Genomic DNA, 25,278 nt, shown 5'->3' with positions numbered 1-25,278 from the left:
AAAGTAGTATTAGACACTGTTGTACAAGAAATTAAGATCTGCTCAATAACTGGGTAAAATTAGCAGAAGCGTACCACAGAACAGAAATCTGCTCAGCTGAACATGGTGTTCAAAAACGCATTGATTTACCACCCGGATCAGTGGTAGGAGTCACCAGAATGGTTTTTAACCTGACTAAAAGAAAACCACAGCAAAACTATTAAAATATAAAAGCAGATTGTACAGAATTTCTAACTTTAGGGAACTTTGTCCAATAAAATAAAAAAGGTGTATCAAAGTTATCAAAATTAACATATTGTAAAGATATTAATTATGCCAGGGTTGGTTTGGTTTTTTTTAACGAATGTCAGAAACATACCATTTAAAGCTTTGAAGGGTGCCTCTATTGGCTTGCAAGTCCGCTAGCTTAGTGCCTGGCTATGAATTGAAAGAATGTGTAATAAAGCTAATATAGTCCTCTTCAAAGTTTGAATATTCGAGACCATGTTTACCAAGAGCAAACAACCTTCAAGCAAAGTCCTGACAATTCATAGGCAAGTCAGTGCAGTTTTGTTCTCCAAAAGAAATGAATCTCTTGGTAAGCCACAAGCGGTACGATGAAGCTTTTCCAGGTACAGGAGCACAGAAAGAGCATCTTGGAGCTGACGGCTCACCTGCGCAGACTGGAAGCCATCAGTGCTTTGTTAAGCAGTAGAACTCTGCATCTTCTGGTAATATTAGATACGGAACAGGGTTTTTACCGTCAACGTGCCGACAACTGAATTTACAGAAGCTGCAATGGCGAAAGAGCCAGATTCGCTCAGTGTTCTGGGATCTTCTGCGGGCGAGTCAGGTGCTTGTTTGGAGAGATGCGAACCCGCGGCGCATCAGAGAGCATCGCAAGGCAGGACGACTGCCTCGGCTCTTTAACGTTTGACAAGGAAGCAGAGCTTGTTAGACAGGGGTCATATGTAAAGCAGAGGAATTTAAACAGCCCGAATAAATGTTTCTACAGACTTTTAAAGGTTAAAATACTAAGGGGAGGCACTTTGTCTAAGGATATCGCAGACAGTACAGTCAAAACTGATGTCATGACTGACAAACAGCATCCCTTGAAGCAGGCATGACAAACTCCAATCGAAGGATGCTGCAGCTTGCCAAAAAGCTGGGCTGCTCCCTGCAACCTGCGTGAACAACATAGCTGTGAGCAGTTTTTTAAACACAGAGATGTTTCCCATGAAAAACTTACACTTCTAAGCACACAGTATTGCATAGCCTGAGCAGTTTTAGATCTGGATCCAGATGAAATATGATCCCATAATAAATGTAATAAAGTCCTGATCTGTGATGCAGGGCCTTGTGGACTGCTTGTGGTTCAGCCCACAACCTAAGGAGCAAGAAACGCCAGACTGAGTACCTGTTCTAAGCTCCAGATGAAAACCAAAACCAAAAAATTCTGTTTGGCCTTTAACGTGCCGTACCACCTGCTACCCTCAAACCAATGAACAGCAGTACACAGATTTACAGGTGCCAAAACCTGAGTGGAAACAACTGCCGAAAGTCTCCTTACATAATAATCCTCAGCACAGTCAGTTTCAGATTTCGCATAGTTTATTTACAAAATGGTCTGATAAAACATCCCCTCCGTACTTACAGCTCTCTGCCACAATACACATGTTGATTTTAGCAATGTTTAATAGCACCATTAGAATATTATTTAAAATCAGGAAGGATCTCGTTGCAGTTACAATGATTCACAATCTTTTACATCCATGGACGAAGTAACTTTGAGCACACTAGGACTGTTTGCAGTTCCACAGTACAGATTCCTGGGTTCACACAAGGCATTTTCAGAATTACCAGTTACGAAAGGTACCCACAGAGTCAGTAGCTACTATAAGAATCTTCGAGCCACAAAGTTTAGACTTCCACCGTATTTGTATAAAGTTAGCTCCATCTCGTTTTCAAACAAGGCAGTCACGCTGAATACTCTTCCAGTGCTCGTCTTCAAAAGAAAAGCAACAAAAACGAGAGACAGTTCAGAGTTCTGCTTTCACTTGCCCTTGCTTATTCTCAGTTAACATTCTCACCCCAAGCTTTGCTTAACACAAGCAAATTCATCCCGCTTATCTGCCCCCACGGAACCGAGCGGCCGCTGGGCCCAGAACGAAGGCTTGTGTTGCTGCGCAGTCTAAGTCCAGCTGGGAGCACGCTACGCACCTACTGACAGCAAAACGCAAGCCATGTCCCTGAGACAGCCTGAAGCACGCTGCTCCGGGCGTACGGCTCCTCAACACAGCACAGAAAGCTGCAGCCTCTCTCAAACAATCGCGCCTGTGTCTTGAAAAGAGCCTGAATGAGAGACAGACTCAGTTCTACCCTAACACTGTGCCCATGGGCGGGAAACAATGCCCAAAAGAACCACCAAGAGTTTCAGGTTGCATAGAAAAACACGTGTAGATGTACTTGGGGGAACTTCAATAGCTGTGACAAACTTCAGGCCAGACTATAAGCTTACTTTCAAAGATAATTCAGCTTTGTTTTTTCCTGCTTGCAACCATCAGGAATAACTCTTCTTTCCGTGCCTTCAATCGTCAGCACATTCAACAGAGAAATTAAAAAAATATTGCAAAGATACCTTAATATCCAAAGTCATGCCGGGTGACAGCTCTGGAGGGAACAATACAGAAAACTGCTCTCTGCCAGTGAGACCCAAAGTACTGGGATTTTCCCCAGGAAGAAACTGAAGTGGAGCTATGCCAATTCCAATCAACTGACTTCTATGAACCTTCTCATAGCTTTCGGCCAGGACAGCTTTAACACCCTGCAAAAATACAAGTGATATTGTGTTTCAACATAATACTATAAGATATAATATAATAATATACTATTACATAATATATTCTGAAAATTAGCAGAAATTAGTCTCCAGCAGCGAGATACTTAATACCCCACAGAGATCGAACAGAGGTCAGCACTAGACAAATGTCTAATTTATCTCAAAGTCTGGAGTCTAAGATGGTAACTCACATAATTAGGAAATTCGTATTTATCCTGACTAGCGACTCTCTTCTATGAAGATTCTAGCAAAGAAATTATTGAGAAGTCTTTAAAAAAAAAACGTGGTATTATATTAAAGAGCCAAGGACGGTTTCTAAACACATTCATACCCAGAACTAAACAATGTCATTTTAAGTATTTCCAGAAAAAACACCCCCCCCTCCCCCCAACCCCAAACAAACCAGCAGTACCAGTAAAAAAGGCCCTTTTGCAGCCCAGTCTCTTGAGCTACCCAGTCCGTAATTCTTTCCTGCTAGAATGATGACAGGGATGCCTTCCTTCTGGTACAACTCCGCCGCTTCAAACACATCTAGCTGTGGAATCACAAAGCGAAACAGCTTGAGCGAGCTCTTACTCCGCATCACAGTTCCAGAGTAGCTATGCAAACAGACAGATTTTTACCGTTTGTCCTGATGGGAAGTGAATTGTTTTAGGAGCTGGTTTTCCTATGAACTTATTCAGAAGCTTGATGTTTGCAAAGGTACCTCTTGTCATCACAGCATCGTTACCTCTTCGAGCTCCATAAGAGTTGAATTCACGAGGTGTGAGTCTAGAATAAAAAGAATATTTCAAAGGGAATCAGTTATTTTAAAGATTATCTGGTTTAAGAAGATACAAAATGTGTAAATCACTGCTACATTACTCATGAGGAAAGCTGCAACTTTAAATTTGTTTTCTATGACTTCGTTACAAAGCACTACGAGCAGCATGGTGCTTACAGAGGAATGATGGGGAAACTGTTCTAGGAAACAATCCTCTTCACTAATCCTCTTGCCTCTGCCAGCACATTTATTACCAAGTGTTGTACCAAAACCAGAGCCATACTCACAAACCAAACGACCACCCTGCGATTACAGGCCCATTAATTTTCTTTCTCGTAATGCTACTCGTTCAGACCGAGTGCAACAGTTGGCAAGAGCAGCCCGCAGCACAGGCTGTTGTTCTGCTATGCTTCACAGAGACGGCACTGGTAACGCACCGCAATGCACCGCAGCAGCGTAACTCCCACAGCACTCCACAGAGATGCGACCCTGAACAGCTCAGCACCCCATGGTACCCTGCCTCTTCTCAGAATCTCAGCAGAGCTGAAAGACACCCACTGCTGCTGCAGGACGCTCACTGATGCAGAGGGAAGTCAGATCACCAATCTCATTCATTTATGAAACTGGGCTTCATTTTTTTAAACTATGTATGTTCCTAGAACTTCTGATCTGCTCTGCGCATGTGACTGCTCTTGAGGCCAGTGACAGCAACAGCAACTACCTTTATGTTAGCAGAAGATCAGTCACTTGATTTGTAAATTAGTGAATTATTGCTGGCATGCATTGGCAGCAGCTGTTACTGTTAAGGCCAGCCACAAGAACGAGTCCTTTAAGAGTATGCCTCAGCTGCTTGTTGTAACCTTGGACAGAGACTGCACCAAGGTGCTTACTGGCACTGGAAGATAGCCGATAACTTATAAACACCAGAACAGTCGGCGTTTGGCTCATCCAGGTCCCATCTCCCTCGATGCAGATAGGCATTTACCAAGGAAAGCAACAGTGCTGACCAGCCCCCTGGCCCGGGAAGCGGCCCTCTGACACAGCCAGGGCTGTTCGACGAGAGGAGTCCTTACCCCTTGCTGGTCAGGTACTTGGCAGCAGCACTGCTCCTTGCAATGCTCCCAGCAGGGGATATGTGATCGGTAGTTACGGAGTCTCCCAAGTAGAGCAAGACGTGGGCATTTTGAATCAGCTGTGGCGAAACCGGTTCTTTGGCCTAAGGGGGAACGGCGGGGGGGGGGGGGGTGGGGGTGGGCACAACAACAACAAAAATAAAACACATTTTTCTTCCAAGATCCTTACAGACATGAAAAATAGCTGCAATACATGAAGGCACACTGACGTACAGGCTCCACAGAGATACAAACAGCATTTAAAAGACTGAGAAATACTGTACTGGTGATCAACAAATTCGTTACTCAAACACTGAAGCTTCACTGGAATAGCTACTCCTTTTGCTTCAGTGTAATGCAAATAATCTGGTGGATAGAGCCAACGTACTTACAAGTTTATCAAAAAAGGAAGGACATCTGATATAAGTCGATTTTAAATCCCAGGGAAATAAAGTCGACTCAGGTGCTTCCAGCAAATTCCATCGCTTGTTTCCTTTCTACAAAAAAGAACATTAACCAAAAAGAACAGAGAAATTGGTTTATGATCTTGTTACATTGTGAATCCAAAGACTTACTGGTGATTTTCTTCTTAATTTCTGTTACACACTACAAGTTACCTCACTGGATGTCACTTGAGAATCACTATTTAATACAAGTATCCGTCTCAGTTACGCCCTCCTCCGCAGTAACAGAAATAACTGACAAACCAATCACACTCGACTGAAGACAGTAAAAGCTGCAGTGAAATGCAATCTTTAAGTTATGCAGAACAGAAGCCGATTCTCACCTCCATTTTTTCTTTCAATTCCTTAAACATGGATGATATCACGCACTCTTCCTCCACTGTGTGAAGTTCGCTTCGGGTGGGCCAAATATCTCGTAAATAAATACTTTTGCCATTCAAGCCAGTGCCTGAGTAAGATTTTAAACAGAATAGTAATTGTGAAGAACAAAATACTAGACTTTATATTCGTATTAGAATATAAACACGTATATATTCAGGTCTTCAGAGACGGTACCAGATACGCAAACAATTTCATCAGTTAAGTGGATGCTTTCCTTTAGCTATGAGCAACACCAAACGTGAGTGTGCTTTCTCTCCAAATACGCTGGTTTGGTATGCTGAAATGCACGTGAAGAAACCTGCACACGCATTAGATACGGAAGTGGAAGAGGTAAGGAAATACTTACCCAAAGGCTCGGTTTCAAAGTCTATTTTAACAGTGCCTGCGATGGCATAAGCAACTACTAGCGGTGGAGAAGCAAGGTAGTTGGCACGGACACAGTCGCAGAGACGTCCTTCAAAGTTCTTTGTCCCAGACAACACTCCACAGGCAATTATCTCACCCTGAAAGGCAGACCCGTATATATTTTTTTTTCTAGGACTTTGTTGTACATCAACAGCTTGTGCTATTTTTTGTTGACTAAGTCAGATGTGCTTTTAGCATTCCACTTCAAATATTTATTCTCACACTTCAATTTAAACACATTTTGCTCTCTCCCACTACCCTTCCTCCTTCTCCTCCTTTTCACTCTTGACCCTCTGATGTGTTCTTCAGTCACCTCAGTGAACTCCTCTCCTGCCTCTTCTTCCTTGTGTTTTCCTTCTGCTTTGCAGGAGCAAAATGCTGCAGCTGTTTAAAATCACTCAAGCAGACAGCTCTTCAAAACCCTCCTCTTCATTTATGATACAAAATCTACACGTGGCATCTTCCATCAGATTAGGTCCTATGCATTTATCTTGTCATTTATATCTGTATGCTACAAATACTATGAAGTTTATTTTACATAGCAGTGAATCACCACAGTCTCCCTCTGAGATGCAAATGTGCACAAATATCATGCAAACTCCAAATCAACAATAAAGTATATTTTGCACAGATTACTGCATTTCTTGATTGCTTAACTCGGCGAAAACTGTATTTCTGTATTCAAGCAGCCCCAGAGCTGACCTGTTTTATTGCGTTCCTGATGGCTTCTGGCAGGGGGGCGGTGTTTCCAACGCAGGTCGAACACCCATAACCAACAACCTCAAACCTACATTGGGAAAAACAATTCCAGTAGCACATGAAACGATTGCAGGCAGTTCGTTAGCACAACAGGTTTTTCTTTCATGAGCAATCACTGAGAAGATTTTTTTGTTTGTTTTAGGAAGTGAACAGCAGACACTTCATCTCACAGAGGCAAGCAGGAAGATACAAGGTAACATTTTTGTAATCGATTAAGTCAAATGAAGTATCTCAAGATGTTATTAGTTCTGTAAGCAATGGCAAAACAAAGGCAGTGACACTCCTCACAGAGCACAGCTGGGCACTGCTACAGAATTCTGAGCATTATCTAACTGTTACCACTACAGAGTGACCAAAAACATGCTAGACAGCCCGCAACAGCAGCAATGTCACGAAAAGACTAATACAGACTTGTCCTGACAAATGCACATCCAGCTTCCACTTTTAAAATGCACAAACAAGTGCGTCCTGCCTTGCGAGACTCTTACAATTAAGCAGATCGTTACCAAAAAACCAGAGCTCAGATGAGGTAGAGATCTACACAGAGCAAACTGTAAGGTGGGAACAACACGGAGACAACCACAACTTTAAGTCAGCAAGTAGTTAAAACAACACTCTAGTGAGTTAAGAACTAGCCACCCCAAAATGAACAGCAACCTTATTTATCCACCTGTATAAAACCCACACGTACTGCTTTCCTAAAACAACAAACAAAGCAGGTGCCACAACTTACCCGAGCTTACTGAGGTATGGCAATACTCCACTGGAACTGAGGTAATGTGTAACCATTCCGCTGCCCGGAGATAAACTGGTTCTTATGTAGGGTTTAACCACCAGGCCAGCTTCAACTGCTTTTTTGGCCAGGAGTCCTGATAAAAAAAAAGAAAAAAGAGAAAAAAAAGCTTATGTTGCAAACCCATTTATTCTTCTCCTGATACAGGCCACCCAGCCCCAAAGGCAAGCTTGCCTTGGCCACAGAGGGCCTCAAACAAAGCAAGCAAGGTCTAAGAGAGAACTGAGTGTTCTGGGAAAATGGCATGCAGCCTGTGACGGCACGGCACAGCACACACTGCCCAACTCGTGGCTACAGCACAGAATTGCTCAGCAATAGGGACTTTCTCTCCAGAGCCTGCAGCTAACTCTAGTACAGGCTACCACCAGCCAGGATGGAGCCAAAGCCAACGCTCGCCTCCTGCACCAACTGCGTCAATACGCACGTCCATCTGAAAAGAGCCCTAAAGCTGGTTACCTGTTGAAATACTACCAAGTATTTTGTCATTACTATCATTAATCCTGCTTTATGACACAAATTTTGAGATTGTATTATCAAAAAGCAACTTTCATTATAGAACCTCCAGAACATACAACGAGTTCAGGCTAGAAGTTCACAGTTTCAAACCTTTTGGTCAAGCCATTACAGAGAACCTACAAAAGTGAAGGTCAAGGCTGTGTAAACATGGGAGCACCATTAAGGTTGAGTCAGCTGTCACTTGTCACAACATACCTGCAGCAAGCATGACGGATGGGTTACAGTTATTTGTACAGCTGATTACCGCAGCAATGACAATGCAGCCATGAGATAGCTTGTATTCGTTTCCTTCATACTGAACAGGTACAATGTCATTCTGCTTCTCAAGAGCGATCTGAAACCCTTTAACACCAGACTAGACGACAAAGATACATGTTAGCGGTTATTACAGTTACCAAAGTACAGACAGTACGACATTACAGCAAGACCAGGTGAACCCTCCTTTGAAAATAACACTCCATTAGGAGCCCTCGCACAGATGCTAAAAGCAGGCCTCGGTTCATGCCCCTCTCTGTACCTGCAGTGGTCTCTCCCTTCTTCCTTCATGGCTCCTTGAACTCGGCAACAGTTGTGAACAATGGCCAGCCAGAGCAGGGCAGACCCCACGCTCGCCTCCTGCTACACTTGAAAGAGCAATCCCTTACAAGTACACGTCTAATTCTCTTCAATACTCGTCTCTGCACTAAAAGCATACCCAAGATTTTACTTGGAAGAGGGTAACAGCTAAAAGCAAACGAGATCACATTTCACACCCTCAGCTCTTCAGCACCCAGTCATCCCGCAGAGCTCCCTTTCAAGCTCAGCCCCCCTGTGATCCGTGACCAGGAATGATCTCGCTCTCCAGCACAGCTGATCACTCTGTATCACACACCTCATCACAAGCCAGAAATGCTTCAACCAACAGCAGGAATTCTCGCAGTGTCTAAGTGTAAATATTTATTCTAATACTGCTGCCAGTCTTCAACTGCAATGCTAAACACCAACAATGAAGATGCATTCCTGTGTCAGCTGCTGTCTTAGATACCTATGCGTATTCCCAACCAAAAATATCACCTTCAGAGTAAAATCTTGTCCTCTGTGAAGTCAAGTTAAGCTGCAAGCAAAAATCACTTGCTAAGTTAATCACCTAACTGATTAGCTACAAATTTTGGAAGTCTTTCTGCATCTCCTTTAAGTATGACCAGTACTCTTTTCTTATGGTAATTCTGTTTTGGAAATGAAGTCAAATACAGCTGTTTAAAAAGCTCTGAAAAAGAGAAAACGTTTCCCAAGCTTACCACTTAACTTTTTCCTCCCTAGCAAAACTGTGAAATTAAGGATTTTTGGACGCTGATGTTCCTGACAAACACAGCTATGATTTACCAGCAACTATCCTCGGGACACTTGGCAAGCAAGAAGAGAGTATCGTTGGCTGTTTACATAGTAACCAGGAGGGCTCGGCAGGTACGCAAGGAGTAAGTAACATAACAACTATCCACACAAATTACAGGCAGTACCTTTCCAAAAGCTCATCAGTTGTACAAACCTTTTCATTTAAGCAGGTCTGGAAGTCACTTTTCATGTTAGTAATAGCCACTCTATCCTGGGATCTCTTGGGGCCACTCACATATGGAATTATAGAACTCAGACTAATTTGCACTACCTGAAAAAAACCAAACAAAAACCATTGGAGGAGCATGCATTATAAATCCCAGCCCAACATCACACTGAATATACCCGAGACAACCAGGACCTCTCTTTTGCTTAAAATTTAAATGTTCTCAGACATTAAAACCCTGGCCTTCCATTTTCAAGACTGCCTGTTTTAAAGGCTATTCGCCTTATTTCAAGTGTTTTAACATTACCCCTACCTTTCCTGCCCTGTGCAGGACTTACCCGATCACTCAGGAGGGATAGGAATCCAGTACCCGTTAGCTGACACAAATGTGATTGCCCTTCGCTTCTCTCCCCCACCCCCTCCATATTTTGCAAGCATACTCTGCTTCTCAAAACTGTGAGTTAATAAATGCAACTTTTATTAAAGCAATGAAAATTACAGTGGCAGACAACATTGTCAAGTCAGCAGTAGTTCTTTATTCTGAGAATCCAAGACACAGAAACGAGTCATTTCAAGCATACCTGGGAATACTCAGGTTCTCTGGAAGAACTCTCACCATTTCTAAATAACTTCACAGCTTTAAGATACGCCTCCATCACCTCAAGCTTGGCCTTGTCAAAACCTTAGGAAGGTCATTTCGAACATGAGAAAAGGCACATTAAAGAAATAAATAAAACACACGATTCTCAGAAATTAAGACTGTTTCAAGCGTAACAGATCTGTCACTGAGCATACAAAGTATTTTTTTTTTTTTTTAAAGCCACACCACTTCCATATCCCAACCTTCAGGAGCTGTTCAGGAATGATACACAAATTAAAATATTTCTTTTTTTTTTTTTTTTAATTAGCTTAACTTTCCTTCTTATATCAAGGAAAAAATAAGCTGTTCTAACTCCAGCAGTTGTAACTCTAATTAAATTTACAGATTTGCCCCCAATGGTCATAAAGCTTTTCTCTATTAAGATTTAATTGTTTAATACAGCCCATGTGGTTAGTTGGTAATAGCTGGTATTATTGGCTACTGTTGCACTGACCAGACAAAGCATGTTTGTTATTAAATTTAAAATGTGTAACTTGTGTTTAAGTGACAGATTTCAGTGTCGGAAAGGCTTACTAATGTGAATGAGCTTTTTTTTTTTATGTATCTGTTACCCTGTGACTTTCTCTGTTTGCAGTACCTTGATAAGGAACAGACATTCTTCTAGCTTAGCTGGAAGTGTCAGTGAAATAATGCTCTTCCAAGGAAAAAAATACATAATTGTGAAAAAAAATCAGAAATGTGTTGTGATTTGTTTTGTAGTTTTGCTTATTGCTGGTAATTGCTTTAGGTTTTGATTTTGTAGGGAATCTACAGGTGGTTAAGGGATTGCTGTCATGTTGAGAAGACTTGTATTCCATACGCTTTTCAAAACATGAGAATTTTCTTAATACTTGTATTTTAAAGGTTTACATATGTTTTCATAAACAAGGATGCTGGATGCTGAAAAATAAGATGATGCTAGCAGTCAGGTATTAGACAACTGAACCAGACTGCACACAAGCCTCAAGGGCACGTCAGCTGTCCACATGCCAGTGGCGTGTGCACAAGAACTACAGCATCACCTGAACATGTGGGACACACGGAGACAACACAGGCCACGAGGAAACAGCCACGCCGATAAAGCAGGCGAGTAACACGGACTCAAAGGCCACGCACTAAGCACCCCACAAAACTAGCCAGCAGTAAATGCGTGTGGTACAACTCGTGCCATAGCTATTACTCAGCTGCATGAGTTTCTACGGGATAAGAGTTGTGGCCAAGTGTATCCCATGACACCGCCTGTTACTGCACAGCAGAATTTCATACATTAAGTCCACCTCAGAACTCTGCAGAAAATCACTGTTCATGAACTACGGAGTTTTAGGAAAAAAACGTATTGTCACATACCTAAAGCAGTATTAGAATGAACCACTTCTTAAATTTCATCTTTACCTGTATGCTTTAAGTGCTTCAACGTCACATTATCAACAGGGAAAAAGCTCAGAATAGCACCGTATTCTGGACACATGTTTGCTATCGTGGTTCGGTCTGCTACAGACAGCTGGGAAACTCCACTCCCAAAAAACTCCACAAATTTGCCAGCGACATCAGCTTGTCTAAGATGCTGTTTAAAAGAACACACAACACCACCACCATTTGTTACAGGAAGCAGCACAATGCAAGCTTTGTTTGTTGCAACAATTCGCAATTAGCAAGTCACGAACATTTAAAACAAAAAGCTGAAACCTTAAGGCCTACATTTGCCAAAAAAACCCCAACAAACCAACCCAAGCCCCACTAACATACCGAGTTCTAAAAATCTACGCTGGAAGCTGATGTAATCAAACACACCTCCACCTGCAACCGAGTTCTTCAGACGTCCTAGCCGAGAGCAGATACACGCTTCTTCAAGCACATGCCAGAAAGAAGAATGCATTTTCAGAGCAACCACAGCTCTTCACCGCTTTGATGCCAGCTCTTCACCTACTGCAACAGCAACAGTCTGCGCCACCCTGGCAAAACCCCATCCTCAGGGGGTCTACATTCCCCAGTCACACCAGCTTACAGCCACAGATGGGCCTCGCAGCTTGCAGTACTTCAGAACAAGGGTATCCAGCAAAAGTCTCTGAGCTGGAGGAGAAGAAGCCTACCTGCTGTCAGCAGGAGAAAAACTGAAAACAGGGCTTCTCTCCCCTGCCCTCAACCCTGCACGCATATTTTTTTTTAATTATTTGTTAGTGAAATAGGGCCTGTAAATAAATCACTATACAGTGAAAAGAAAAAAATTCACTACTTGACGGCCTATTAAATAAAAATAGTTAGAGATTATTTGTAACTTTCTGCACTGCCATGATTAAACGTATACAAAAAATATTCCCAGCATTTAATTCAGTCCTCAAACACCACTGGCAGAACTTGTAACAAACTTGGCTTCGTCTGACAATTGACTTACCTTCGTAATGCTTAGAACAATATCTATGGGTGTAGCAAGGGGGCCGGCTGTGCCCGTCAGCTCGCACCCAACCACCTCAGGCAAAGTGAGAGTAACTGGCATCCCCAGCATCACGGCTTCTGTTTCAATCCCCCCAACACCTGGGAGGAGAACATTTGGTGACTTTTCATCAGTTGAAGTAACCGACGCTAAATATTCTAAGGTCCTAAAATCCAATAAAACCCTTCCCATCAAGCCTTAAGGCTACAGCAATTAATGTAGTTCTCTGTTAAATATTTGTACCTGAAAAATAAAATCAAGCAGGACTACTGCTGAAGACAGACTTCACAGTCAACCGGAAAGTAGTTTATATCTAAAATTAACTTTCCAAGAGGAGAGAAACCTTCATACTAATTTTCTACTACAGGTACAAACAACACTGATTTGACCATCAAGTGGCTCTTGGCTATTTTCACTTTAAATTACAAAAAGCAGTTTCTCGATGGAAAGCAATGTTAGTTGAGATTACTTATAAACAAAAAATATTCTAAAGAATAATTCAAGACAGAGTTTGTAATGCTTCAGATAGAAATATGCAGTGGGAAGAAAGTATTTCTCAGCAATGCTTCAGTCTGCCTTTCAAAGTGCTATCGAGTTATTCTTTGCATACTTACCCCAGCCCAAGATACCCAAGCCATTTACCATGGTCGTATGTGAATCTGTGCCAACCACGCTATCTGGATATAGGAAATCTTTAACTTCAAACACAACTCTCGACAAATATTCCAAGTTAACTTGGTGCGCCATCCCAGTCTCAGGTGGAATTATGGAAACATTCTTGAAAACCTTTGAACTCCACTGTGATTTTTCCAAAATGAAAGAAAAAACACACAAAGAGCTGCATTTTCCAAAGTATATTCAATTCTTAAACTGTAACTAAACTGACAAAACTACTACGCAATAGAACAGTACTTGCTATTTACGCAAGCAGCTTTTGCTGATTTTTCAAAGAGAGCTACGTGATCCCCTTGGATTCTACACGCTCTTGCTCATGAACAAAACCCTTTATTCCATTCCTGCTGAAGGCTGACCAGCAATTCACACCTACACCTCCAGAGCAGGGCTGGGTAAATCTCTTGCCTTCCAGCTCACACAACTAATTTCAAGCACAGCTAAGACTAGCATTCAGACAACAGAACCTAAGCGCTTGTATTTACAGCAGAATTTAGCCCAGGTTTTACACTCCTGGATGAGACTGAAGATACAATTTAGAGAAGTGCCTTGCTACATGCAAACTGAGGATGCTAGATTTTAAAAAAAGCTGACAGGGAAACTGTAACAAGATTCAGCTTGGCAGTTTCCCTCTTGAATAATGTAAAAGTTAATTTGCAACTTTCAGAAAGAAACCTCCTGGTCTACCTCTATGAAAGTTTTTACATCATTGCACTGGATTCCTAAACCATGTTAAATCAGCAGATGAAGATCAAACACCAACGTCGCAGATCCCCAGCTAGCAACCGAGCAGCGGGTGCTCGCCACGCAGGACTTCAGGTAAACACAAGCCCACCAGCACTGCTGCCTGGTTTCAGAGCAGCAACGTCTCAACATCGGCTTCTGTTCAATGCTTCCAGCTTCAGCAAGATGCATAACTGAAGTATGGATAAACAAACCTTCTATCCAAAAACTCACTGTGGCTGAAGGGACTGAGCTCATTAAGAAGCATTAAAAAGAGTAACGTATTGTAAAAATCTACTTTGTCCGCTGCCCTCACAATGACAAGACCCAAATCAAACCGTACAAATTTTTTCAAGGTAGAATTACAAAAACTATCTCCCCTTTAAGCAGGACCTAGATGTAGAACCTCTGCTGCCTAACAATTTTTAGATTTAAAGTCATAAACCATTTTAGCAGCCCATTTTCTGTTCCCATATTAAATTCAAGATTTGAGAGCCTGACATTTCTAAATGACTACATTCAATTTATCATCTAAACCTGACACACTGGTAGACAAACGGAGCAAGCTCTTGAAAACAATCAAAACACAACACAGTACAAAGCCCATGGGCACAGACATACCTTAAAAAATTGAAGCCTCTCTCTATTTCTGCCAAATTCCAACTCTTGATTTTTCAGTACTGTCTCAGGCCTAGGAATATATCAATTTACAAGCACTGTCATAATTTATTTCAAATTACCGAAGAACAAGTTGTTATTTTTGCTTGTTGGATGAAAGACTCATGTAAGCCTGCAGCAAAATTTGAAGTGGTTTATTAGAACAAAGATAACTCCTTCCTTGCAGCAAGCTTTCTGTAAACTGTGAAAAATAACTGACTTCATCTGCGCTGTGCTTGAGAACATGTTTATTCTAGGTATAGTTTGCCTAAAGCACTTGATCTCAAGAACACTCGTTTTAAGAGATCTATTCCCAGCATGTACTACAATACACAGAAGCTTTTTTTCCTTAATCAGCAGCCTTACAGGCTGCACACCTCAAAATTCAGGTACCGTAAAGAATGAAGATGTTTGTTAGTTCACGTAAAAACCACTCTCGGTGTTCCATACTAGCCCTTTAGCAGCGCAGTAGGGCATCAGGACAATTGTGCCCTCCACTTTATTTTTTTTGCCTCCAAGCCACAATTTTTTCTTCACCAGTACTCATCAGTACAGTCTCATAAAATGAACCATTTTTTCTTAATAAGTGTTATTTATTAAGATATTGATACTCATTATAAAGCAGTAATCCACAATTTAAGAGGAATAACCTCTGCTTTGCAAAGGTGCATGAAGAAGGGAACACACTTGCTTTGTACCAGAAGGAAGTCCCCAACTTTCTAGAGGTGTGTTTTACATCAGGACCCCCTCTCTCGTCTCTGCAGTGTCAGAAGGTTAGTGACCACACTGCTCTGCAAAGCCCCGAGGGACAGTCATCAGTCACAGTGCAGCTTCGTAAATACCACTGCTGGTTTGCCACCAGAAACAGCAATATTGCTGAAAACGTCACTAACTGTGCATTCCTACACCTGTACTGAGCAGGAGTATCTGTATATCTATAAAATTACCAAGACCATCAGCATCATATCACTGTGGAACACAGATTCAAGCAGCTTTTAAATTCTACACCTGCCCAGCACGGGAAGACCGGGATCTGAACAGTCTACCAGAGAAAAGAGGTGGCAGCTGAGAGACGAGGATGATGGCATGTAACTGTCATGGATGGAACAGCACACAATGATCTGCTGATCACGCCGAGAATCTGGAAAAGGCAGATACATGAGGTTCCCCTGAGCACTTACATACAGGCAGATATACATTGAATTTCATCTCAGTGACAGAGGGACAGCGAGATTCTGTGGAAGCTGGGGCTACGTACAGGCTCGTTTTTAGTTCTTTTTTAAGAGCCAAAGATTTTTGAAAAGTTCTCACAGAAAAACTACTATTTACTTTTAGAAATAAATCAGTGCTTCACCAATTTATTTATTGAGGTTTACTTTGTAGCCTACAGAAGATTACTCCTATGCTTTGTTGTCCTTGTAAAGAAAGGAAAAAAGTCTCAACATTTCATTTTGAAAGTCACAGCCATGAGTCACACAGCTGGCCATCTGCACTGTGTTTAGTAAAGCCTTTCTTGTCCAAAAAAAAAAAAATCAATTATTGTAGACCAATTCAAATCTGCTACATCAGACCTCCTTCTAGATGCTGAAACCTACCAACGGCACATGTGAAGAAGAGCACAGCAGAACGTTTGGGGGAAAGAAAAAAAGACCACAACATCTCTATGAACTGTCACAGGCAGTGCTTAACAACAGAGCAGGGTGCAAATAATTAAAAAAAGGAAGCTTTCATACTCAGGCACCGGCTGAAGATGGAAAGGACAGAGGATAGGCGTGTTCTCAATCTGTGCAGAGAATTGTCCTGAGCTGCGACTCGACTCTCCGGCGCTACACGGCCCCTTGCAGCCCGTCTGACCCCTGCAAGGCAGCTTCCGAGGCTGTGCTTTAAGTGGAGAAAGCCTTGCTGTTGGCTTCTGTGAATCACCACCTCCAGGATTGGGAGCATTCTGTATTGCACTGGAACATTAAATCGAAGAATAATGGAGACATTAGAATTTTGCTTTCTTTTCTTCCTTTTTTTTTTTGCAGTCCCTTCAACAGATTATAAAATAGTATCTGAGAAAAATAGTTATTTTACTACAACGCTGTTGCAAAGTAAACTACCACCAGATAAGCTTAGTTAAGAGTAATGTAGCATGGTAACAAGCGAACAGCGCTGAAAGGTCTGGAAGCTTACCACCAGATAAACTCCTCCTTCAATTTGTTCACAACAGACCAGAAACCTTCAGAAACAGTGTTGCAAAGGCTAAACTCAGGGTTTTAAACTTCGAAGGTGTGGGCAGAGCCTCATCCAAGTGGTGGGCTTGCTGAAAATGTTTCTTTTTTTAAGACCGTGCTGTACATGTTCTGTTAAATCCACAGAGGAATGATTACAAAGCTTTCTCAAGGAAAGAAATGGGATTATTTAATTAGGTTTTTTACACAAATTCTCACAGGCTCAGATAACTTTTATAACTATTTAAGTCAGTCAAAAGAAAGAAAGGTTGGGGTTTTTAAAAAAATAAAGTCCATATAGCACATTAGCCTCTATTTGTACAATAGCCAGTCTTTGCACAAGAGCAAAGAAAGCTTGTTGTGAAAAAGAATGACTTTTTACTTCGCAATACTCACCAAATCTTGGCTTAGTAACTAAAGCCACTACTTTCTCCTGCTTCAGTAACACGGAAAGATACTCAGTTATCAAATCGTACACCGCGTGGTCTCAGAGGATACCTTGTCTAAACCCAACCCAGCCCAGGAGCCTCTGACCAGCAGGAGATGGAAGCCACATAAAAGCAGCACAAGCCATCCTGCAGCAAAGGGTTTCTTATCACAGGCCAGCAGCTGCCGACATCCTGTGAGCTTTCCCAAAGTGAAACTACAGAAGCCAGACTTATCATTACAAAGCATCACGTTGAGACCTCTTGCCAACAGTTGGTGTTTCTGAGAATTTTAGGCTAGCCTAATTGCAATCGAATCAGCTGTCCCTCCAGGCACAAGACTGGACAGACCACGAAACTGGAACAACATACACATACACAACACAACAAATGATCTGCAGCTTCTTGCTCTTTGCTCTTCTGATCCTAACCAAACTGAAATCCTGTCTGTGTCTGGAAGGTCTACAGGAATGACTCACACACCCGTGTCCATCTGAGCACATGAACTTTGAAAAATCCCAAAGCACTTGAGCAATTTACACAATTCTGCATGAGTTTAAACGGCTCCCTGGCAGAGTGGCAGGGGGGAAGGTGGAAGGGAGCTGCACTAACTACTTAGTGCTTACTCCAGCAAACACTGAATAAAACACAAGTTTTCCCTCTTCTGCAGCATTAAGTGTCTAGCAAAAGGCAGCCCCCGGCTGTTTTCATCACATTGCTGCCTGACAGAAAACCTGGCTGTCAGTTTTCCAGTTCCAATACTTACCCAGACTCCTACAAGTACACTTCTCTCTGCTGACACATGCAGCCTTTTTTAATCTGTTGTAAAATCCAGGTCCACTTTGGAAAACAAACTAAAGAGAACCAATCGTAGGCTACGGGCTGACATAACAGCCTTTCAATATGTCCAGCAGGATTGTGAGCCATTTCTCCAGAGCTGTGACAAGGCAGTCACATTTTAAAAAAAAGGTTTTTTTAATGTTAACAGTAAAACCAGAGCAAAGCAGAACTGCAAACTCTCTCTGCCTCACTCTCTGAAGACATACCATTTTCTGGAAACCATGACAGCTCCAGCTATTTCAGCAACCCCTTGGCCAGCACTTGGGCTGTCAGTCAGCTTCATGCATAACCCCTCACAACCACTCTTTCTCTCCTTGAAGAGTGTTATTTTATCCATTTTTATCCAGCTCTCTTCCAGATACCATCAGGTCTACTTTCAGGGATCCACAGACAACAAATGATTTGATGGGATAGTACCAAGATCAGAGTGAATCTGTAGTTCAGTATCAGACACGGATGTATGGTTCACCAAAACACCAAGGTACGTTACCATTTGCTGAAATCAATCTGCAGAGAATGGTCAACAGTGAGATCAGTCGGGCAGGCAGGATTGACCTTCAGAGGATCTCCTCCAGCATTTCTCACAGCTTCCCTCATGGCAGCAAAATCCACCATTGCTGGAATTCCACTAACAGATGGAAAAACAAAATAGTCTAACAACATGAGACATTAACTCACTAAAATATAAAAGCTTCTTTTTAATTTTAACTTCATTTAAGTCTAGATCTACCTAAGTTCTATTTCAGACACTAAACCACTACTATTCTATTCTCTAAATCTTAAAGAACTTGAAACATTTTTAAAAGTTAACACAGTTGGTACTCATTCACACCAAGCAGCAGCATGTTTGAAGGTCGCACACCAAACAAGAACACAGGAATGTCTTAAAGAGAATTACATGTCTCTTCTGTGTTGCTGTGCTTCTGAAGTGTGATGGTGTTTTGCTACAAAACTGACTTTGAGATACTTACTACCTTTATGACAGAACCTTGCTATGCAAACAATGCTCATGCTATACATTTTAATACCTAGCATGTATTATTACTCTTCCTACAGAGCCAACTGTTTCTGAAGCTCATGGTGTTCTACAAAAATATCCTTGTTGCGATTACATAGGTTAAGCACAAAACGGAGGAAGACAATGTTTATATAACACAGTACTATACAAATCTTCCTGAATTTGCTTGCTAAATAGAAGTTACCTCATTTTTATTATTAATACCACAGTTCCTTTTTTTAATTATCTCACTTCTTGATAAATATATTGATAATGAGTCAGCGAAACAGCTTAAATTTAGTACTTGCAAGTTGCTGAAGGACTGCCCTTTTAGCTATGCTATCCAATCACAAAGAAAGTTAATATCCTAAGAGACTTCTTTTTAAATACACGTATTACTCATGGATTTATTTGGACTACATATACTTGTGGAATAAGCAATATTTAATCTTTAGTTATCTCATGCAAGAATTCTGCATATTTCAATGAACTGGCAGCCACCTGGCTACAGCCAAAATGTCACCACTTCCATTTGTGTTTTGGCTCTCATCCTGTACAGTGTTCCCTGCAGGCCAAAAGCTTCAGCCTCACCAGCCTGCGCTAAAACCAGGGCACCCTACGGAACAGCTCCTATCCTGGCATCACACGTAAGTATCACAAGGAATCTGCTGCACAGCAGAAGCAATGCACTGGTTTCTACTGAGAGAGAGAGATACTCCAGTACCGAAAGGCTAGGTGCTATCTATTTTCAAGCCAAAGAATCATACATACAACTTGGAGAGTTTACACAGATTATTTCAGAGTTTTTGGTGTGCATGCACACATACGCACTTACGTAAAGTCTTGAAGAACAACTCTGGCAGGACAGAAGGGCACTTCAACTTTATTCTGCTTTGTTTTCCAGTCTAAGATGTTCATAGCATCTGTTTCTTTCACTAAGAAGCCATCACAGTTACGGATACTGGATTCAAACAACGCTCGGATGGAATAAGGCAGAGTATCTAGGGTAAAGGAAAGCAACTGACTTAAGTGCAACACCTTCAGTTTACACAGTTTTTCTAAAAATTACAATCTCACATTTCTAAACAATCCCACTTTGCTAGGGACTGGAAGGATGAGTGCTACAGGAGTCTAGTTTTCTAGTTGCCTTTGGGTTTGATCTTTGTTACACAATATGGAACAGTGAGTTGCACAGCATATACATTGCACAAAAAGACTTATCATATGGGATTTGAACTGATGATATGAATGGCTTGACCACGTTGTGTTACAACAGTGACATTTAAGAAGGTAAGCGACGCTGGCAGGAGAGAGATGCAAGGAATCTAGAGCTGGGATTACTGCTCAGAGTGGGTGAAAAGCAACAACAATTAGAATATTCAAAAATATTTTTTAACTGTAAATTTCACATTTAATTACTTGAGATATCAAGCCAAAAGCATCCAATGCCAGAACACTTATGTTTTTTTAAATAAACAGCTATATGAAGACCAGACAGTATTCTGCCATGTGCCCTAAAATAAAACACATTTTATCCAATATAAATAAGAATGACATTTCACTAAATACAACTTCAGTTAGTTCGTTACTGATCCAGATTAAGGTATTGACTAGAAGCAGCTTTCTGGCACAAAAAAATTTAGGGAACTGGAAATGAGAACGCAAAAAAGTGGGAGGAGAAAAAAGAAGCAGATTCACTGCAAACAAGCAAAAAAAAACCCCAAGATTAATTCATATTTCTCCCCTAATCCCATTATTTTCAGCACCATTCAAGCAGGCAAATGACTTTGACAACAGTGAGAAATATAAAAAAAGTTAGTGGGAAGAAGAAGGTGAAACAATTAAATTCAGGCTTTAACAAAAGAAAGTTAGATTTGGTGGTCTCAATCTAATCCAGACATTTGTGCACAAGCTATTAATAGAGGATTTGCTGACTGTTCGCACTGTATGTCTTTGTCAGATATTACCCACTGTTGTCTAATTAGACAAGTCACTCAATATAAGAATGTCATTAAAAACATGTCTGTAATGCCACCACTCACCTTATTTAAAAGCCAAGTCACCAGAATAAAACTGTTTTGCTTTTTCTTGGATTACAAATAATAGGCAGTGCGCTCTTACTGCAACAAATTCAACTGTCTAGGGGGCTGCTGTGCAACCATCAGCTACGGAGAAGTGGCTACTTCTTTCTGTTAGACACTAGCAAGCTCACATTTGCCACACTGCGAGTAGTTTTGGGCCTCCCAGGACACAGGAGATCTCAACAAACAAGACCACATCCAGCAAAGGGCCTTCTAAGGTGGTTACGGGGCTGCTGCGCCTGACACATGGGACTAGTTGGGAGACCTGCATTTGCTCACCCTGGGAGGAGACAGCTACGGGAGCTAACTGTAGTTGTCTGCAACCTCAGAGGAACTGCAGAGCAGGTGAGGTCAGACTTCTCAAAAGTGCACAGTGAAAGGACAAAACACAGTGACTGCACATGAGGGAAAAGAAGTTCACTGGGAGGGTGGTTAAGTACAGGATCAAGAGAAATGGTGGAGTCTCCATCCTCACCAATTTGTGGAGCTCCATTGGGAAAGGCTCTCCAAGCTAGCTCTAGTCCCACCAAGAGGCTGGACTAGACCTCCAGATGCCCCCTCTACCCTAAATCATTCCGAGCTCTTTCTAGCTACCATTTTCCCCTATAACTGAATACTATTTGAAACACTAGACAATCAGATTTGCCCTAGTAAATTGCCAAATAAATCAACTAACATTCATGTTAGTAATCTGATTAACCTAAACTGACACTTCTTGTCAGATTATAGTCATAAACCCCAAGGCAGAGGACAAACAGGTAAAACCCAAAATTAATGTTCTAGCAACAAACACAATGAGCAATTCCAGATGCTGCATTTGCTGTCAGTGCTGTCCCACACTGTGCCTGAATTTCACTTCATATCTTGCTAATACATAGTTAATTTGAGGCTTCCAACCTCCACACAGGAGTTTCTAATGAAAGACAAAGACACTCTTAGTCTAGTCTATTAAGACTCCTCCTCCTATTCTTCAGGAATATCCACTGCTGCTCCAAGCCACTCATGTCACACGGCTTTTCAAAAAACTGCTGTAGAGCTGACTGGTTTTGTTACTACCACATCACCGCTTCTTCCTGGACACAGCCACAAACAGAAGCGTTCTACCTCCTTCTTATGTGCTTAGCTGAAAGATCAACTTCGTCTCTACAAGCAGCAGAAAGTTGCAAGAGCACACAGCGATTGCATGAAATTTTCAGCAGCCATTGTGCACCAGTTCGTCCCTCTCTTCCCTTCAAACAACAGGGAAGTAATTAATGCTGTCAAATACGGGTTTAAAGTGAAACATCCACCAGTAATTTTTCAGTTAAGAAATACCTCATGAATTCTGTGAATAGAGAAGAGTAATTCAGACCTTACAAAACAGCAAAACAAAACAAAAATCCCAAATACCTTTAATGTGTACCTCAGGTAAGTATTTTAGTTTAACATGAAAGCAAACTGAGATATGTTTTGATTATCTGCAAGAGTAAAGCCTATTCCAGCTGACAGTGATCTATAGCTCTCTCCATTGCATGTATTCCCCTCCACCATCACATGAGCACATACTTTTTATTTTTTCAAAGGCACCCAGACACAGAGACCCAATAAAAGTCTCTTTGGCACATACCACTCAGTGTTATATTACATACTAGCGACATGCTGAGATTAAGCAATTGTTTGATCACGACAAAACCTCATCTTTCTGCAGCAACTGCAGTAGAAGCTATGTGGTAGTAAACAAACAGTCACCCATCATCTGAAGTTTCTGGCAAGGTGAAACTAGAACACCAAGAAGCAGTACAAAATTATAGTAAAAACTGTATTTTTTAACTACTACATTGGAGTTCTCCACCACTTTGTTCTTTCCAAAAGAGGAAATTATTCTGATTTGGAGTTCTGCTGAAAACTGCAGCAACACCTACACTTTCTCCCTTACTGAAAAAAGGCTACAAGAAGTATTACCCCTACCAGCTTCAAAAAGCAGTAACAGATTGGAAAAGGATTAGCTTTCAAACATACCTATTAAGAAATCATGTCTTCATGATGGCATCTCCTAACATTTTACAGGAGTAAAATGTTCTTTTACAGCAGCAAAATGTGGTGCACGTTTACTGCTGGTACCGTCCCAATTACAAACAACTAAAAAAGTATCATTACCATACTTGGCGCCTCCAAGCTTTGAGACATTGTAGAACTTCTTTTCTGGATAGTTTCCTAATGCTTCAATTACCGGCTGGTAAGGGCTTCCTGGGGGGGGGAAATAAACAGTTACAGCCACAAAAGCATGGAAGGTTGGACCACTGATAGAGGACTCATAACAGCTTTTCATTTCAGATTTTACAAAAAATAATGTTCCTCTAGGACCGTGAATGGTAATATGGAAAGATTTCTAAATGGATTGAGACACCTAATGATGTAGATGTGTGACTAAGAGGAATTTTATAGAGTATCTGTAATACTAGGTACATACAGATCACACAAGTCATCAGCAGACTCACATCTGAGTGTGTTTGACCTTTATTGTCTCAGTTTACCATCTACAAAACAGGATAAATGCACCTCACCAAGTCAGATGAGAGATACAGGTCTTAACATAGCAGAACACATAACGCATGAAGCGCCAGGCTAATGACAAGCCAGCGACAGACAAAAATAAACCTCAGAACAGCTATTCGGTGGAGAGAATGAATGGCTTCCTAAGAAGAGAAGCAGTGGTTCACAGAAAGAACGATTTCATTCAATTGCTAGCAAACTAAAGGGACAGTGCTGATGGTATACTCCCTCAGGCCTAAAGGGCTTCACAGAGTAAAAGCTGAAGGAAATACAAGCTGGATTACAAGCAGCGGGGAAAATGGTGTTAGTTCTGACATCACCGAGCTGCTCCGGCGAGCTCCAATGCCAAACGCTGGGTCTGCAGCAGAACGCTTACCCGTCGTTCGCTTTGATCTTAACGCAGTGCAGTTACACTTCTACTGCAAAGCACGTACCACATCACCGGCAGCTAACAAAACCCGCGTCACCCAAACACTCGACACGGCTCCCCCAATGCCGCCCAGCACTGCGCAGGCCTCCGCCCTACGAGCAGGCACCTTCGGGGGCAGCGCGGCCCCGGCTCGCCGCAGAGTCTGAGCACGGGGAACGGCAAGAGGGACCAAAATGGTCGTCAGGAATAACGGGAGGCCCGGCGGAACGGGCCTGCAGCCGCCGGCGGGAGGGCCCCGAAGCCGGCCCCGGGGCCGCCGGGAACAAAGCGGCTCCCGCGGTCGGGGCAGCCGCCGCCGGGGGCGGTAACGGGCCGGGGCGAGGGGCCGCGGACGCCCCGGAGCAGCGGGGAAGAGGGGCGGGGGGGGGGGGGGGGGGGGGGAGGGAGTCGCCCGCTCCCGGACAAAGGGGCCGTGAGGGAGGAGACGGCGGGCCGGGAGACGCCACCCGCCGCCTCACACCGCGCTCGGGCCGCGCCGGCCCCACTCTGTCGGGGGGGGGCGAGTCGACAGCCCAGGCCGCGAGGGTGCCGCCGGGTCGGGCAGCGGCGGCGGGCCCGCTCCCACTGACCTGGCCTGACAGGGTCCATCGCTGGCGACCATATTAGCTCTGCGCGGAGGGGAGCGGGGGCCCGGGGGGAGCTGGCCCGGGCGAGGCGGCCCCAGCTCTCGCGAGACTGCGCCCAGCGACCCACCTTCGCGGGGCCGCCCCGCCGGGGGGAGGAGACGAGATCTCGCGAGGTTTTGCGGCAAGGGCGGAAGTAGGCGGGTGAGGGCAGCCGCGTGCCTTGCGAGGGCAATGAAGGGCATCGAGCTGAGGGAGGCTCAGCCCTGAGAGAGAGGAAGCCTGTTTGGTGTGTAAAAAGCTGAGCTGAACGACGTTCTCGGGCCTGTGTGCCACAGCCACGGCACGTAAAAGAGCGACGGTACCAAGGCAGAAAGAGAGAACCCAATGTAAGGCACGACGCCTTTCTAGTTGTGCCTTTCTTTTGTCTTCCTCCCTGTTTCTGGAAAGGTGGATGAGGAGCATGGCGGCACCCACACTTCCAGCAGCAGGGTGGTCCCACAGTGGGAAGCACAGGCCTTTGGAT

At 42.8% G+C, this 25,278-nt stretch overlaps 1 protein-coding gene across 1 annotated transcript; it reads right to left on the bottom strand.

The window, feature by feature from the left end:
- Window positions 1-1,572: 1,572 nt before the first annotated feature.
- IREB2 (iron responsive element binding protein 2) lies at window positions 1,573-24,896 on the bottom strand. The gene is made up of 22 exons (XM_075431439.1): window positions 24,759-24,896; window positions 23,364-23,453; window positions 19,982-20,147; window positions 18,640-18,777; window positions 16,405-16,626; window positions 14,636-14,705; window positions 13,234-13,417; window positions 12,581-12,720; window positions 11,581-11,752; window positions 10,130-10,230; window positions 9,537-9,653; window positions 8,207-8,366; window positions 7,436-7,571; window positions 6,646-6,730; window positions 5,885-6,041; window positions 5,481-5,605; window positions 5,086-5,190; window positions 4,655-4,797; window positions 3,442-3,589; window positions 3,231-3,353; window positions 2,618-2,803; window positions 1,573-1,984 (listed from the first exon to the last, which is right to left on the bottom strand). Exons 1-22 carry the CDS (start codon window positions 24,775-24,777, stop codon window positions 1,874-1,876), a joined length of 2,898 nt encoding a protein of 965 aa, XP_075287554.1. The 5' UTR covers window positions 24,778-24,896; the 3' UTR covers window positions 1,573-1,873.
- Between the last annotated feature and the right edge of the window lie 382 nt (window positions 24,897-25,278).

This window comes from Opisthocomus hoazin, chromosome 10 (assembly GCF_030867145.1).
Source record: "Opisthocomus hoazin isolate bOpiHoa1 chromosome 10, bOpiHoa1.hap1, whole genome shotgun sequence".
NCBI classification, from domain to species: Eukaryota; Metazoa; Chordata; class Aves; order Opisthocomiformes; family Opisthocomidae; genus Opisthocomus; species Opisthocomus hoazin.
This window is presented reverse-complemented; position numbering and strand designations above follow the sequence as displayed.

Bases quoted from the DNA above. Each gene is read 5' to 3' on its own strand.
- IREB2 (XM_075431439.1), bottom strand. The intron at 8,367-9,536 runs GTTTGTACAACT...TTTGTCGTCTAG, and splicing joins AGACCTGCTTAAATGAAAAG to TCTGGTGTTAAAGGGTTTCA. The intron at 3,354-3,441 runs GTAAAAATCTGT...GTGATTCCACAG, and splicing joins ACTTCCCATCAGGACAAACG to CTAGATGTGTTTGAAGCGGC.